This window comes from Elephas maximus, chromosome 1 (genome assembly GCF_024166365.1).
Source record: "Elephas maximus indicus isolate mEleMax1 chromosome 1, mEleMax1 primary haplotype, whole genome shotgun sequence".
NCBI classification, from domain to species: domain Eukaryota; kingdom Metazoa; phylum Chordata; class Mammalia; order Proboscidea; family Elephantidae; genus Elephas; species Elephas maximus.
The window spans coordinates 109,603,276-109,619,470 of NC_064819.1; the positions used below are offsets into that span (position 1 = coordinate 109,603,276).

Below are 16,195 nucleotides of genomic sequence, written 5' to 3' on the forward strand. Positions count from 1 at the left end.
GTTCAAAGAATAAGAAAGGTAAATCTTTAACTTTAAAATAAATAGAAATGATGGTATATATTTAAGCTATCAGGATATTCATCTTGATTGATTCGGTTTTTCCTGGAAGCCGGTGCCACAGAATAAATTTTATATTTCAAGATGAGTTACTCTATGAAAGCCTCTAATGCTGATAATGATAATGTATAAAATTAGAGGCAAATATAAATATGCCATTCACTATATCCCATTTATCAGAACACAGCACACAGTATATTTAGTGAATATTATGTAGCTACAAAAACGTCTAACTAGACGTCTGAGGATAAGTGAGAGTCAGCTGTTACCACAGTGTTCACATAAATGCTCAGGTAAAAATAAAAAGCAGTTCTCATCTAGTAAACTCATTTTGTGGTGTAAACTATGAAGGCTAAAACATCATCAGCTCTATAGTTCTGATTCCAATTTAAAAGCTAAATAACAAAGATACATAGTTCCTTATGTAAGTGCAAGTAGGCACTAAGCGTGGCACTTTAATACAATGCAATTGTTTTATATTACCTTATCTTTGCGCATCAGAAACAAAAGATCTTCAGCAGAAATCACCCGTGCTCCCCGCAGCTGAGAAATTTCAGCAGCTTGCTGTAACTAACAACAGAAAATTCTCTCAATAATATAAATTCAACATACTACAGTCATGGCATCTCAACAGAGATAAATATACTAAGAGTTAGAAACCTTTGGGAATAATACAGCAATCATGTTACTGCTTTTAAAAGCAGAATATCTTATGTTTTAGGATTTATAAAAAAAAAAAAAAGCAATTAAATTAACTTATGAGCCCACCTGTAACTGATACAATAAACAGAAATCCTTGATTTCTTTCCTGCGAAAAGAAAAATCATGTGCGGCCTCCAGAAATGCATTAATGCACCTGAAAATAATTTTATGAAATTTTATCCTTCAGACCCATGTGAGCAATGGTTTCACTCAGTATCACTAGTTGAATAAGTATATTATTAATCCGAGCTCCCATGCTGGTGTGATTTGAAATAGGCCCATTCAGAACTTTAAAAGATCAACAAAAACAGTAGCTGTTTCTAATATCCAAAGGAAAAAAAATACTTTTAGTTTTGGCAAGTCTTCAGTGGGTAAAGGATTCAGTCCATAAATCATAATACTGGACTGCATTAATTTCTTTCCACACTAATCACATACACACAAAAAGTTAACTGTATCTGGAATGTACAACACAAAACATACTGCATGAAAAGTTAGATTCCCCTTGAAATGTTCATCTGGGTCCTTATATCTACAAAGTCAAGAGTTTTTCAGGAATTCAGAAGTCCTAGAAATACAATCTTACTTGAAAATGACCTAGAAAATAGAAGAATGTGAAAAATGATAGTTCTCTCTTTTGGCACTGGCAAAAATCAGTTTCTTATTTTGATTAGTTGGAAGGAACATAAAATACGTCCATCTGAAAAAAATAAAGATGCTGGAGAAAACGCTACAAAAATGTGCCTGTAACTCCTTCCAAATTTGATCAGCCTATGTTGATTGCAACAAACCAACTCAATCCAATCTGAAATATTATAAAAACATTTACATATAAAAGCTGTTCCTGAATTCACCCTTCTTTCAAAGTGATAAATCTAAGACGTATTCCTGAGAACTAATCTTTAAAAAGTGACATACTGTTATCTTAATAATTAAACAAAATCAAATCGTGCATTTGTGCTAAAGAAATTCTGCTTGAATGTTGAAGCGATTTTGCTAACTAAGCTTCAAACGTTCTCTAAATACATGGACTACAAAACAGCCTATAAACTCCCCGTGTGTCAGCCTTACCACTTAATTTCCTGGATACTGGTGGTTGGTATATAAACATAATCCTTCCTAAATATAGAAATTTAAATTTAACTGTGAGCCATTTAAAAAGAAATCTTGGGGGGAAAGGTTTTTTAAAATATGATGTATCTATCCAGAAAAAAAAAAAACAAGAGTTTTCAGCAAGCATGAACATATTTTTTTTTTTTTCCAGAAAACTGGAATAGTGTCAGGGAAATACATGTACACATGATTTTTCAAATAAAAATGTTTCTATCAGAGCCTAAAATACATGCAATCGGTGTGGAGAATACAGGCTATGTATCATTTTTTCTGGAAACACACAGGGAGAGAACCAGAGGCAGCATTGCCAAGCAACTGTTTATTTCCTTAAATGAAGAGTGGTGATGATTTGAAAGTACGAGGTACTATAAAAATATGATTTTATTTGTGTTAGGACAAGGATAAATATGTATCCCTAAGTAGCTTTCCCATTAATCAGTGTTTTATCCATACAATATATAGATAATCTACACTATATATATAAATCATATGAATAAAAATTCATAACATTCCCCAAACTGGTATCATAAAATATACAGGAAATGACAGAGGGACACTTTAAACCTAATCAGTTTAATGGCTATGTTGCTGTGTGCTGTTGAGTCAATTCTGACTCACAGTGACCCAATGTGACAGAGTAGAACTGCCCCATGGGGTTTCCTAGGCTATAATCTTCATGGAAGGTGATCGCCTGTCTTTCTCCCTTGGAGCCACTGGGTGGGTTTGAACTGCCAACCTTTCAGTTAGCAGCCAATTGCTTAATGAGTACAGGAAGTTAATTTGCTTATTTATATGGATGAAGGTATAGTAATAGTAATCTTAGAGTTTTTGGGTTTTTTTTTGCAACTTAGTAAAATATTTTGCTGAAAGACATTATTATTCTACCACAATAGCAACTCAGTTATATCATTTGGGTTTTTTCTGATTAATATTATTTTTCAAAGTAAACTAAATATACTTGTAACGAATGTTTTAAAAAATTTCCCCTATTATATTAAATAAAACTCATCATGTTTGCACTTTAAGCATTTATAAAACTTAAATTTGGGGTTGTGCATTGAAAGGTGCCCGTTCACCTTTACATGTCATCTCCAACGCTTCATCTTTGATCCCACAGATGAATCTCTTCCCAATTTCTCATTGCTATCAATGACACTAACAATTAAACTTCATTTTTCCCCTAGTCTATTACATTTTCACCAACTTCTGTGAATTTTGTTGTTTTAATTTGCTTAGGGTTTTGAATCTGCTCTCTACTTCCACTGTATTCATCCTAATCCAGGGCTTTAGGGCTTTTTGCTTAGTGGTTTCTGGATTTTGGTGTTTCCAAATTGTGATCTGCCCTAGATTTAACAGCTAAAATAACCTTTCTCAAATATAATGTTTATAATTCTTGTTCTAGGATCTGTGAGAATTCCCTATAGCCTATAAAACTTTGATCTGTTCTTTAAAAAACTTAGCTGATTCACATATTTTCCCTTTATCTTCATTCTCATTACATTTTTTGTTTTCATCTCACGTATTTAAACTCCAGTAACTTAGGTTCTATCTTCATGCCTTTTTATACTAAACTCCAATTATCAGAAATTTCTGAATCCTTATCATATGCAGCTCTTCCTTCTTTAAAATATAGGTTTTAAAATCATTTTCTCAAGGAAAACTTATCTGCAATAGTGTTTATCATCTAACCCAGCCTTGGAACCTAAATGCTCGGTTTACAAAATCTTAATTGTACTTGTTAACAGGTACAATTGCCTGTCTCAACTAGTTTTCTAACACCCCTACTCCCCAACTTTCTTTAGGTCCCGGACTGCTAATCCCCAAGGACAGTTGATAAAAAAAAAAAAAAAAGCAGCAAACACATTTCTGCCTTTTTAGGGCTCAAACTCACATTATTGTCCAGTTTTGTCCACACCCATAACTCCATGCTCTCCACGATCTCTTGAATTCAAGACCTACCTGTCTATGCTTAGATCACCAGTCTGATCCTCTTCAGCTGATCGGCCTGGGTTACGTATAGTTTGCTTACCCCATTTGGGGGTAAATGCCTATTCTTTCTAGTGCTGACTACCCTGAAATGTGATTCCTTGTCTGACTTACATCTGCCTGGCTGAACTTCTAGTCCCACTTCCATCTGACATCCCTGTCCAGCTGCTACTTGAACTCCAATGTTAAAAGATCAATATCCGTGTGCTTCGCATTTGTCTTCTCCATCTAGAACTGTGCTGTCCGATATGGTAGCCACTAGCCACAAGTGGCTATTTAAAATTAAAATTGATATTAGCCCTGGTGGTGCAATGGTTAAGTGTCTGGCTGCTAACCAAAAGGTCTGCAGTTAAGCCCACCAGCCGCTCCTTGGAAACCCTATGGTGTAGCTCTACTCTGTCCTACTGAGTTGGAATTGACTCAGTGGCAACAGATTGGAACGGATATTGTATCAAAAATCCAATTTTTCAGTAATAGTAACACTATTTCAAGTGATCAATAGCTGCATCTGAATAGTGGCTACTGTACTGAATAGGGCAAATATAAAATATTTCCATCACTGCAGAAAAGTTCTACTGGACAGTGCTGATTTAAAGCAAAAAACAAAACTGTTGCTGTCAAGCTGATTCCAACTCATAGCGACCCTATAGGACAGAGTAGAACTGCCCCATGGAGTTTCCAAGGAGCACCTGGTGGATTCAAACTGCTGACCTTTTGGTTAGCAGTCATAGCACTTTACTACACTACCAGGGTTTCCGATCTAAAACAAGTCGGCAAATTTTTTCAATAAAGGGCCAGGTAGTAAATATTTTAGGCTTTGCAGTTCATAAGTTCTCTTTTGTAACTACTCAGCTTTGCTGTTGTAAAACAAAAGTAGTCACCAAAAACCAAAACCAAACCTGTTGTTGCTCAGTCGATTCCGACTCATAGCGACCCTATAGGACTGAGCAGAACTGCCCCATAGGGATTCCAAAGAGCGTCTGGTGGATTCCAACTTCCAACCTTTTGGTTAGCAGCCATAGCTCTTAACCACTGTACCACCAGAGCTCCGAAAGCAGCTACAGATAATACACCAACAAATGGGCATGGGTAGGTTTGCTATGAGTCGGAATTGACTTGATGGCAGTGGGTTTGGTTTTTTTTTTTTTAATGTTATAATTAAACTTTATTTACAAAAGCTGTTGGTAAGCCACATTTGACCAGGACCATAGAAAACTTAAATTGAGGTAAGCATTTTATTGTTATTTTAAACTTAAAAAGTATAAGAACCAACAATACATTAAAGATTATAGATGAACTCTAGAAAGCAAGTGATTTTGAGAACTTAGTTTAAATCCCATTCTCATTTATACTGCTTATATTTTTAAATGTTATAAGAATAAACTTAGCATGTAAGCCTAGTTCATAGATAGGGCAATCAGAGATCACTGTAGTTGACTACTGGATCTTGTTGTTGTTGCTGTTAGGTGTTGTTGAGTTGGTTCCAGAACATAGCGACCCTATGTACAACAGAACGAAACACTGCCTGGTCCCATGCCATCCTCACATTGTTATGCTTGAGCCCATTGTTGCAGCCACTGTGTCAATCCATCTCATTGAGGGTCTTACTCTTTTTTGCTGAACTGGATCTTACCAGAAGCAAATTACTGGCCTCAGGTTACAGGACTTAAGTCTGAAAGATTCCCCCTAAGAACTGCCTCAGACAGTGGCCATAAACCATGAGAAGTTTTATAAATATGTGTGTGAATTAGGGAACTAATTTGGACACTAATAACCCATTTTTCATAAATATCTATACCTCCTATTTTATGATCAAAGTATTTGATATTATACATATTTACACACAAATTTCCAGTAACTTCATATAGAAAGAACTTTCAAAACATGAAGCACGCATCGTAGTTTCAGCTACAGAGAATTCCACTATGGCTCCTGGGTTCATATATTTTTAAACCAGAAGGGATCACAGACTTTGTCTACCTCAATTCATTTATATTGTAGATGGGGAAACCAAAAATCACAGAGGGGAAAATGGAATGCCAACATTTAACAAACATTTATTGAGCACCTATGTGTACCCAGGAGTCCCTGAGAGGTACAAACGGTTAAGCGTTCGGCTGTTAAGTAAAAAGTTGGAAGTTTGAGACCACCCAGAGGGGCTTTGGAAGAAAGGCTGGATGATCTGTTTCCCCCAAAATTAGCCACTGAAAACCTGGAGCAAAGTTCTCCTCTGACATACATGAGGTCTCCATGAGTTGAAATTGACTTCACAGCAACTAGCACATGTGAGAAACCACATACAATACACTGGGAATACTGCAGTAAACAGGAGCTTCTGACGTCATGCAGCTTAGCACCTAATACACATGACTATATAACAGCAAAGTTATCTCTGCTATGAGGCAAACTCTGTTTTTAGGATGATCAAGGTCCTTACTTTGTTCCTTTACGTAAGAATTTTTTTTTCTTTGGTAGAACACCACGAAGGTCTAATTTTAAATTGGTGTGTTTCCCAATTTGAAGTCAATATATTTTACAGTTTGAGTAGTGATTTGGATTAGAAAATTAAGGTCAACTGAAAAACAAACATAGCTTTTCTAAAAAACGAAACATCTCTACTTTTCAGCAATTGAGAAACGATATGCAAATAAGCCCTTAAAAGCTGATCTCTAAAAGTTAAATAATGTAAAATGTTATTCATGAATGTGTTTGAAAAATAATACAGTATCTGGATGTTTCCTTTTTTAAACTCAACGTAGACATATTTTGTTATTAGAATTGTTAGAAAACAGTCTGTCTAAAAACTGAAATCAGGGTTCTTAAGCTCCTTGAAAACCAGAACCTCCAAATACCTGACATGAATAAATAAAGGCACATCCTTACCATGTATACACCTGCCTCCTATTCATATGGAAAGGATAAGGAGATACTGGTTTAAACGGCAGGAGAGTGAGGTTGTTTTGGATCCAGAGTGACGAAATGCTGGGAATCCAAGGCACCTTCATTCTCTGAGACCTGAGAAACAGACTGATCATCTAGCATGATGGCACTGCTGTGGCAGGGACTGAAGTCGAAGAGCCTGAATCCCACAGTACATGGTCCTTTCTAGTTCTATGACCCTCACCAAGCAGATGCCCAGCACTCAGTGTAGTTCAGCTGAGACATGTCTGCATGGCTTTATCACGACTTCACCTGTTTGTGATGTAGATTGTGATGCAGCTTTGGGAATGAAACCAGGTTTTTAGATTCTATGTGTTCTTATTTAACCTTCAGATTCCTTTGCTGTCTCTACATTTGGCTGGGGCCCACATAAATTCAGCAGAAATATTCCTCTCAAGTTCCAAATGGTTTTAAAAGTACAGCAAAATCAAATTGATGATTCCATAAGTATTAAAATACTGAAAATATTCCATTTTAACAACTCTTCTGCTGCATCTCTTTCCTTTGGGTCCTGCTTAAGACTCTTTCCTCTTTGAGGATAAACACAGGCAGTCACCAGGTTACAAACAAGATCCATTCCTAGCAGTGTCTTTAAGGTGAATTTGTAGGTAAGTTTGAACAGGTGAATACAGTTCTTATTTAGCCTGACTTTAGTGCAGGAAAAGGACCAAACACTTCTCAATGACTTAAAGGTGCAAATTCATTAAGTGAAGGTGACTGTGATGCATCTTCATGATACCAGCTGGGAGTAGGGGTTGGTTCAATCATTTCAAAGTGAGGACAAATTTACATAACATGAAAGGGCAAGTACAAGCTGTCCATCATTTGGACATTCCTAACCTGGGGACTGAAGCCCTGATGGTTCACTGGTTAAGAGCTTGGCTGCTACCCAAAAGGCTGGCAGTTCAAATCCACTAGTTGCTCCTTGGAATCCCTATGGGGCAGTTCTACTGTGTCCTATAGGGTCACAATGAGTCGGAATCGACTCTACAGCAATGGGTATTAACCTGGGGACAGCCTGTAGTAAAAGGCAGGAGTTGTGGAGAGCTGGTATCATGAAGATGCAGAATCTTGCCTAAGATTACTTATTTGTCTGTTTTTCTACCCATTGATCTATCCATCACACATGGCTTATCAGATTCTAAGTTAGGCTACGAAAGGGTAGCTCTGCTTGAAATCATTCTTGCTGGCCATACATAACCTCAAAGGTCCTCTCTCAATCCTCCATGATGTAATTAAAGGAACTTGGAGTTAGGATACCTAGACTCTAGTTCTAATTCTGCCACTAAATAATTCGTAGCCTAAGATATATCAAATGCCTTCTCAGATTTATATCTTTACTTTTTTGGTTGAAATGAATAATCGGTGACTTTAGTGACTTAAAAAAAATTTTTTTTTTTTTTTTTTTTTTTAGTGACTAGTAGGAGAATTAATAATCTTAGTAATAACAACAGCTACCATATGTTGAGTACCTAATTTGTCCTAGGCACTGTTCTATGTGTGTTACCAATATTTAATTCTATGTTTTTAATATTTATCAGAGTTAAAATGTATATAACATTAGAAGTCAAATAATACTACAATGACAGGAATACCTTGCCTCACTCCTTCCAATATGTATTCCTGCTTCCAGAGGTTAGCTTGTTCTTTGTTATGTCTTCATATTTCACACACACATAAAATGCTTGTTTTTTCAGTTTTAAATATTATCAATTGGCTTCTTACTACAGAAGATGAAGGTGATTTAAGTGTTCTTAGAATTTCCAAATTTAACCCCTTTCTCCCACCCTGCTTGACCTTATCTATAAAAGTATAATTTTTGTTAAGTTAACATACAGTGTTTATTTTATTACAACTATGTAAACATTGTTAACAGCTTGGCCACCATGATCACATTTCTTTTCACACACAGTTTTTTTTTGTCTTCCTTGTAATTAGTAATTACCTTTATTTGTTTTTTGCTTAAATTTTTATGAATGTTAACACTATTTCATCCCAAACTCTTTGAAAGATTTGAAATATACTGGGATTTCTCTCAGTTTCATTGCTTCCCCACCCCCAGAGGTCCTCTAGGTTGCCTCCAACTCTCCTATTTGTCGGATCCATATTTTCTTGATCCCATTTCTTTGCCTTTCTTAATTTAGTTCCTTATTTTGGCAGAGTACATCCTCTGAAAGTTTATGTTTTAGCTCTTGAGCATAACTATTACAGCTGCTTTAAAATCCCTGTCTGCTAATTTCAACATCTGGGTAATCTTGGGATCAGCTTCCATTAATGATCTTTACTTTTGGGTATGGGTCATGTTTTCCTGTTACTTCATATTTCAAGTAATTTATCCAAGATTGTGAATGAAACATTGTGAAGACTCTGGATTCTGTTATGTTCCTCTGAAGACTGCTGATTTTTTTGTTTGAACAGACGGTGAAACTGCCCAGTATGAACCCTAGCTGCAACATCTATCTCCCTCCCTTGTATTGAGCTGCAGCTGAATATCTACTTCTGAGAGTTTCTTGAAAAAGGTGCATGGGGAAGTAATATTTTTTAGGATCCTGTATGTCTGAAAGTGTACTGATGACATCTTCATATTCAACTGATAATATGGATGGGTACAGAATTCTAGATTAAAAATCATTTTCCCTCAGAATTTTAAAGACATTGTTCCATTGTCTTTTAGCTTAAAATGTTGCTGAGAGAGAAGTCAGTTGTATTTATATTACCTTTTTTTCCTCCCCTTCTCCAAGGCTTTTACTATTTTTCTGTTTATTACTGTAATTTTGAAATTTCATGATGCTATGCCTTGGTGAGGGTCTTTCTTGATATATTTCGCTGGGTACTTACAAGGAGATTTAAACCTGTACATTCATATCTTTCACTTCTGGGAAATTTTCTTGGGATTTTTTTGAAAACTGCTTTCCCTCTGTTTTTGGTTCTTTCTGGAATGGCTATTAACTTGATGTTGGTTGTCCTTGTGCCTGGGGTTTCTAATACCAGAGTTCCTTTTATTCAACCTGTCCAGAGTAAATCTACAGTATTTTGCCAGAATAGCAAAGGGATAGTTGACTGCTCACATGGTTTGGATAAGGTATCTGGGATAAAATCCTGTTTTCAGCCTCACCCAAGACTTCTTTTGCTGGAGGTACCTTCTTTCATGAGATTTCTTAGGTCCAAGGTTTCATTTTTCTCAAGTCTAGTAGGCCTTTAGCATTCACTATGAAGTTTTCATAGTTTTTTGATGTCTTTTATCTGCTATTTAATCCTCTCTTGCTTTCTTTGTCATTGTAGGTTTATGCCTTTTTAAATTATTTTGCTCTTATTTTGTGTGGTTTCAGAAGGTTTGGGGATGAGCCAAGAACTACCCACGTTTAACCTGAAGCTGGCTCCCTGCTTTCTTATGCTAACATTTATTCAATGTTCCAGGACCTATGCTTCCTGCTTTATATATGTTATCTCATTTAACTGCCATAACAAACCTATGAGATATGTCCAGGCATACAAAATCTGTACTAAATAATAAATATTTAACCCCAATCCATTCATGTTTCTCTCCAAGATTAATTTCTTATTTAGGACAGAGGAAGATGGGATCACTAAATGAAACCTCACATTGCACAGAAAAGACTACCCACAAAAACATTTATTTGCCTTTGAAAACATTTTCATTGCTGGCAAATAAATGGCTGTCGAAAAAAAAAAAAAAGGTTTGGATCAAAATATCCAAGCCAGTGGTTCATGCAGACAGAGCCTAAAGATTGAGAACTAAGAAGTGTCTGAAAGGAAACTGTTTGTAACTAAATATACTTAACATTGAGAATACTATAAATATAAGATATTCGACTTAGTATTTTCCTATCATATGATCTCCTTATTCTTTGTTGGTGACTGGTCTTCTACTGCTTTAGACATCTGAAACATAAACAAGTATATAAATTGATAAAAGATGTTACTAAGTTTTTAAGGTTTCATTTTAACTCTTCTTTTTAGAATATAAGTCAAACACAGTTAAGTCAAATTTTAAAAAAATATGATAAGGCTATAATTATCAGTATCTCATGGTTCAAAGAATTCATTTTTATTTATACATTTTTAACAGAATTACCAGGCCACAAGCAATGTCAGCCTGCAAAGATTTAAAAAAAAAAAAAAAAAGTCCTATAAACACTATGTATTTATCGTATAAGGACAGCAGCCTTGACATAGACCTAATTCCTCAGTTATTCTTATTTAAATGTGAAATTAGAAGAACTACAAACAATAACCATTTGAATGTTTTAACTTATTTGCATATAAGCTATTCATAAGCAACTTTCAAGTCTAAACATATGTTGTGAAATAAAGAATGTTTTGGAAATTTTTAAAAGTTGAAATTAAAGTAATAAACTAGATGGGTATTAACTATTTAAAAAATACAATTAAAGTTGCAGCAAGAAGGGAGCCCATCGTAAATTTGTTCAATGTAATATATAGCTCAATAACTGAAAAATTATATATTTTAAAAGTCCAAGAATGTACATTTCATGCGCATTTCTTAAAATTTTAAAACCATAAAAATTTTGGTAGCCTACAAAATGTATGCTTTCCTGTCTACACTTAATAATATTCTTCCTTCTCTGCCTACTTCTTGGCACATCCACCAGACTGTTCTCTTCTGTTCGCACTTCCTAAGAGGTGCCCACTGAAAGACCTGTAGTCAATACTTCTTTCTTCAAAGGACAAAAAAAAAAAAAATCTAACAGACAAAAGACTGAGTTAATTACCTTTTTTTTTTTTTTTTTAGAACTGTGCCTAATTCTTCATATGATAGCCTGCTTTCATTTCACTCTAGAATGTTTAGGAATAAACACAGGTCTTGTACTAAATCTTCATGGTTATATCAGGGTATTAACGGCACTGAATTACCCCAGACCACACACAGACCAATGTAATGATTACAAACCTCACTGAACGGAAAGAATAAAGTAATGCTAAGGAATAATCACAGGGAGTGAGGAAAATTGATTTCTAGCTTTATCTTTATTAGTGTTGCCCTTGTTTTGGCAAAAACAACTTTATAATTTTGTCTTTTTTTGATAAAATGTATGGAGAAAGTGCCAACTGTAGAATTTTAGAATTGCAGCTCTGGTTGCAGGGTCTCAGAACCTGCTTCTCGCACATAAAGAGCGAGGGTCTGCTATGAAACTGCATTAAGGTGTGGTTCCCGCTCTCAGTACTGTGAGCTCTGAAGAACGTTCCAGGGCATTTGGATTATTACTTCCATCTTACAGTCTAAGTCAGCAGATTATCTCCATCCTATTGTATTATACAAGCTGATTTCACAAGTACTTTATCAGGAAACTTTAAAAATCATCCCATCAAAAAAGTTTTCAAAACCATCTTGACTTTTTTTACTTTAATAAAATATTTTTAAATGCCTATGATTTGATGTTCAGATGAAGTGCCACGCAGTTAGCACTGTGTTTCACATATAGTAAGCCCTGAATAAAAGCTATCTGCAATTATTTAGAAAACAGAAATTAAATTTTGGGGTCATCATAAAAAGTCTATAATTTATAGTGGTCATAACGACTAAAGGCAACTATTGGACTATAATTTAGTATTAATGACTTATTTTACCATGAACAAATTTAGGATATAAATAATTTGTGTAGATAACCGTAAATAATATTTGTACACTTGTGTGACAATTTTGTCCTTAATTATATATTTTTGTGTGTGTATACACGTTGGCTGTCACTAAGAATCACTTTCTTACAAGTTGTAAAAAGTAACTGTTATCTAAACTTACAGAGAAAAAACATAAGGGTTTCTTTTAACAGAGAACTAAGTGTTTCTCTAATAAGTTCTCATGTAGAATCACAGCAACATGTAATATAAAGCACGCCTTAGTATGCATACATTTTAACGGTTGTAGGGGTTACCCTGGTGGTGTAGTGGTTAAGAGTTCGGTTGCTAACCAATAAGGTCAGGAGTTCCAATCCACCAGGCACTCCTTGGAAACCCTATGGGGCAGTTCTACTCTTTCCTGTAGGGTTGCTATGAGTCGGAATTGACTTGCTGGCAATGGGTTTGGTTTTGGTTTACACCTCACTTAGGAGCCCTGGTGGTGTAGTGGTTAAGAGCTCAGCTGCTAACCAAATGGTCAGTGGTTTAAACCTACCAGCTGCTCCATGGGAAAAAGATGTGGCAATATGCTTCCATAAAGATTACAGCCTTGGAAACCCTATGGGGCAGTTCTACTGTGTCCTATAGGGTTGCTATGAGTTAGAATTGACTCAAGGGCAACAGTTTGGTTTTTTGGTTTTATAGTTTACTTTTGGCTCCCTAACTGAACACTTGCATCAATGAGCAAAGAAATGAAAAGAAGAATCACAAGAAGGGATTGGTGAGGTGCAGATGGGAGTCAAATCTCCAAGTCAAACGCACTTAATCATACCTGTGGAAAGAGCACCCAATACGATTAATTGTATGAGCATGGAAGGAAGTAGGGGTTAAATTATTATTTAGCATTAGTGTCGTATTTTACCATAATGTTTACCATGGTACACAAATCAGCAGGTGATACAGTAAATTATTCCAGTATCCTACCCAACAGTTGCAGACATATTTGAAAGCCAAAGACAGTTGCAAAATGGGATTATAGCAGTGTAATTACTACCTGTATAAAAGAGACTGGTCTCTATTCGTTTCCAATCTGCCCCATGATTTCATCATAAGACCAACAGTAATAATTTGTATATACTTCCTCCTCAGCCTTTCAGAGTAAGTAGCCCTTATTCAAATTCTGTACCAACAAATGCTTACATAAGAAAACCAATATATGTTGTATATAGTATTTATCAAATTGGATGTAGCATATGTAAAACAAAATGAAAAGTCAGGTTTCCTAGCCTCAGATCTCAGTCTCATATTCAATTATCAGGTTATTAAGAAGGGGTCAAGATGATGCTAAAATACAGGTCTTATTACACACACAGGTCACTGTGAAGATCAGATTGAGTAATGTGGGTACAGGTGCATGGAGAACTAAAAAGCACCACACAAGCACAAAATATCACTCAGACGAAACAGCAATGTATATTGAGAAGGAAAAAAGAGTCCACTGATAATCTGGTAGGCTGAAAAAATGTTTTAGCTCTGGCAACTAAAACCAAAATCAGGATATTGTTAATAGATTCATTCACAGCAGGATAAAAATGATATGATCATCTAACATCACTCACTCACCCAGGCACATTCCAAAAAAGCAAACAGCACAGAGGAGACGGTGTGCCTTGTGAACCCCATATCCTTCAAAAATAAAAATGTGAGTGAGATGCCACAGCCTCTCTGAGGTCTTCCCTTACTCAAGCATGGACCTAATCATTCCCTTTCCATTGTGCTGCCTGGGTACCTTGTACAGCTTCAGCTAGCTGACTGCTTATCACACTGCTTTGTAAAGATCTGTTTATGTTTGGCTTCTGGATTGCAAACTCTCAATTAATGTGTGATAAGAAATAAAAAAAATTTTTTTTTTTTAAACTGAGATTGTACTAATTTATAAGAAATAAAAAAAAATTTTTTTTTTTTTTAAACTGAGATTGTACTAATTTATCAAAACAAACAAACCCAGGAGGAATAACAGTTACTGTGATAGATGAAATTGTGTCCATCAAATATGTGTGTCAACTTGGCTAGGCCATGATTCCCAGTATTGTATGACTGTCTACCATTTTGTCATCTGATGTGTTGCAAATCCTACCTCTATGATGTTAATGAGGCAGGATTAGAGGCAGTTATGTTAATGAGGAAGGACTCAATCTACAAGATTAGGTTGTATCTTGAGTCAATCTCTTTTGAGATCTAAAAAAGAGAAGCAAGCTGAGAGGCAGGGGGGACCTCATGCCACCAGGAATGAAGAACTAGGAGGGGAGCACCTCCTTTGGTACCGGGGTCTGTGCTGAAAAGCTCCTAGACCAGGGGAAGAAGGTTGATGACAAGGACTTTCCTCCAGTGCCAATAGAGAAAGAAAGTCTTTCCCTGAAGCTGGCACCCTGAATTCAGGCTTCTAGCCTATTAGATAGTGAGAGAATAAACTTCTGTTTGTTAAAGCCATCCACTTGTGGTATTTCTGTTATAGCAGCCGTAGATGACTAAGATAGTTATACTATAAATAACCCAGTGCTGTCGAGTCGATTCCAACCCATAGCGACCATATAGGACACAGTAGAACTGCCCCATAGAGTTTCCAAGGAGCGCCTGGAGGATTCGAACTGCCAACCCTTTGGTTAGCAGCCGTAGCACTTAACCACCATGCCACCAGGGTATAAAAAAAAAAAAAAAAAATTTTTTTTTTTATGTTAAAAAAAAAAAAGAATGGGAAAAATAAATATAGAGACAAACAAACAAAATCCTGTTGCTGTCAGGTAGATCCTGACTCATAGTGACCCATAGTGACCCAAAGGGTTTCCAAGGAGCTGGCTGGTGGATTCGAACTGCTGACCCTTTTGCTAGCAGCCTGAGCTCTTAACCACTGCACCACTAGGCCCCAAAGATAGTGCCTAAAACACAATAGCTGCCCAGTATATATTAGCCTTTCATTTCCTTCTTTTTATTCTCAGGGCAGTGACAGTGCCAAAACAGAAGCAACAGAAGGATAAATATTCAAACTGCAGTATTGTAGATGAGGATAAAATTAAATAGGTAAGCATGGAGGTTAAAAATCTATTATTTTTAATTGAACACTGGTCACTGGTTTGTTCATTCAATACATTTTGTTGAGCACCAAGTATAGGCCAGTCCTGGGCTGAGAACCTGAAGTTATAGTAATCAGAAGTAAAGCAAAACAAGCAAGCAAGCAAGCAGGCAAACAAATAAACAATATCAACAACAACAGCACACACACAAACACAAAAACAAATCAAACCACAGTCCCTAAATGCATAGAAGGAGTCCCTCATAGAAGCAGTAACCAGTTAAGTGCTCGACTACTAGTGGAGAGGGTGGCAGTTCAAGCCCACCTAAAGGTGCCTCAGAAGACAGGCCTGATGATCTGCTTCTGAAAGGTCACAGTTTTGAAAACCCTTTGGAGCGGAGCAGTTCTACTCTGCACACATGGGGTTGCCATGAGTCAGAATCTACTTAATGGCAACTAATAACATCGTAGAAGATGGTCCCTGGGTGGCACAACTGGTTTGCCATCGGCTAACCTAAAGTTTGGCAGTTGGAACCCAAACAGTGGCTTCATGGAAGAAAGGGCTGACAAACCGTGTAAAGATTACAGCCAAGAAAATCCTATGAAGTACTCTATAACACATGGGTTTGCCATGAGTCGGAATCTACTTGATGATAACAAGTTTATTTTTAACCTCATAGAGCTTGTAGACTGTGGTTATTTTTTAATTAAGAAGTAGAATAAAAATGA

At 36.1% G+C, this 16,195-nt stretch overlaps 1 protein-coding gene across 5 annotated transcripts in view; it reads right to left on the reverse strand.

The window, feature by feature from the left end:
* Positions 1–16,195, reverse strand: part of SUPT3H (SPT3 homolog, SAGA and STAGA complex component) — a 538,271-nt gene that overhangs the window by 184,791 nt on the left and 337,285 nt on the right. For all 5 annotated transcript variants that reach the window (XM_049893481.1, XM_049893456.1, XM_049893465.1 and 2 more), the window contains one exon: positions 541–627. In XM_049893481.1, the coding sequence (XP_049749438.1) occupies positions 541–627 (87 nt within the window). The remainder of the gene's footprint in view (positions 1–540; positions 628–16,195) is intronic.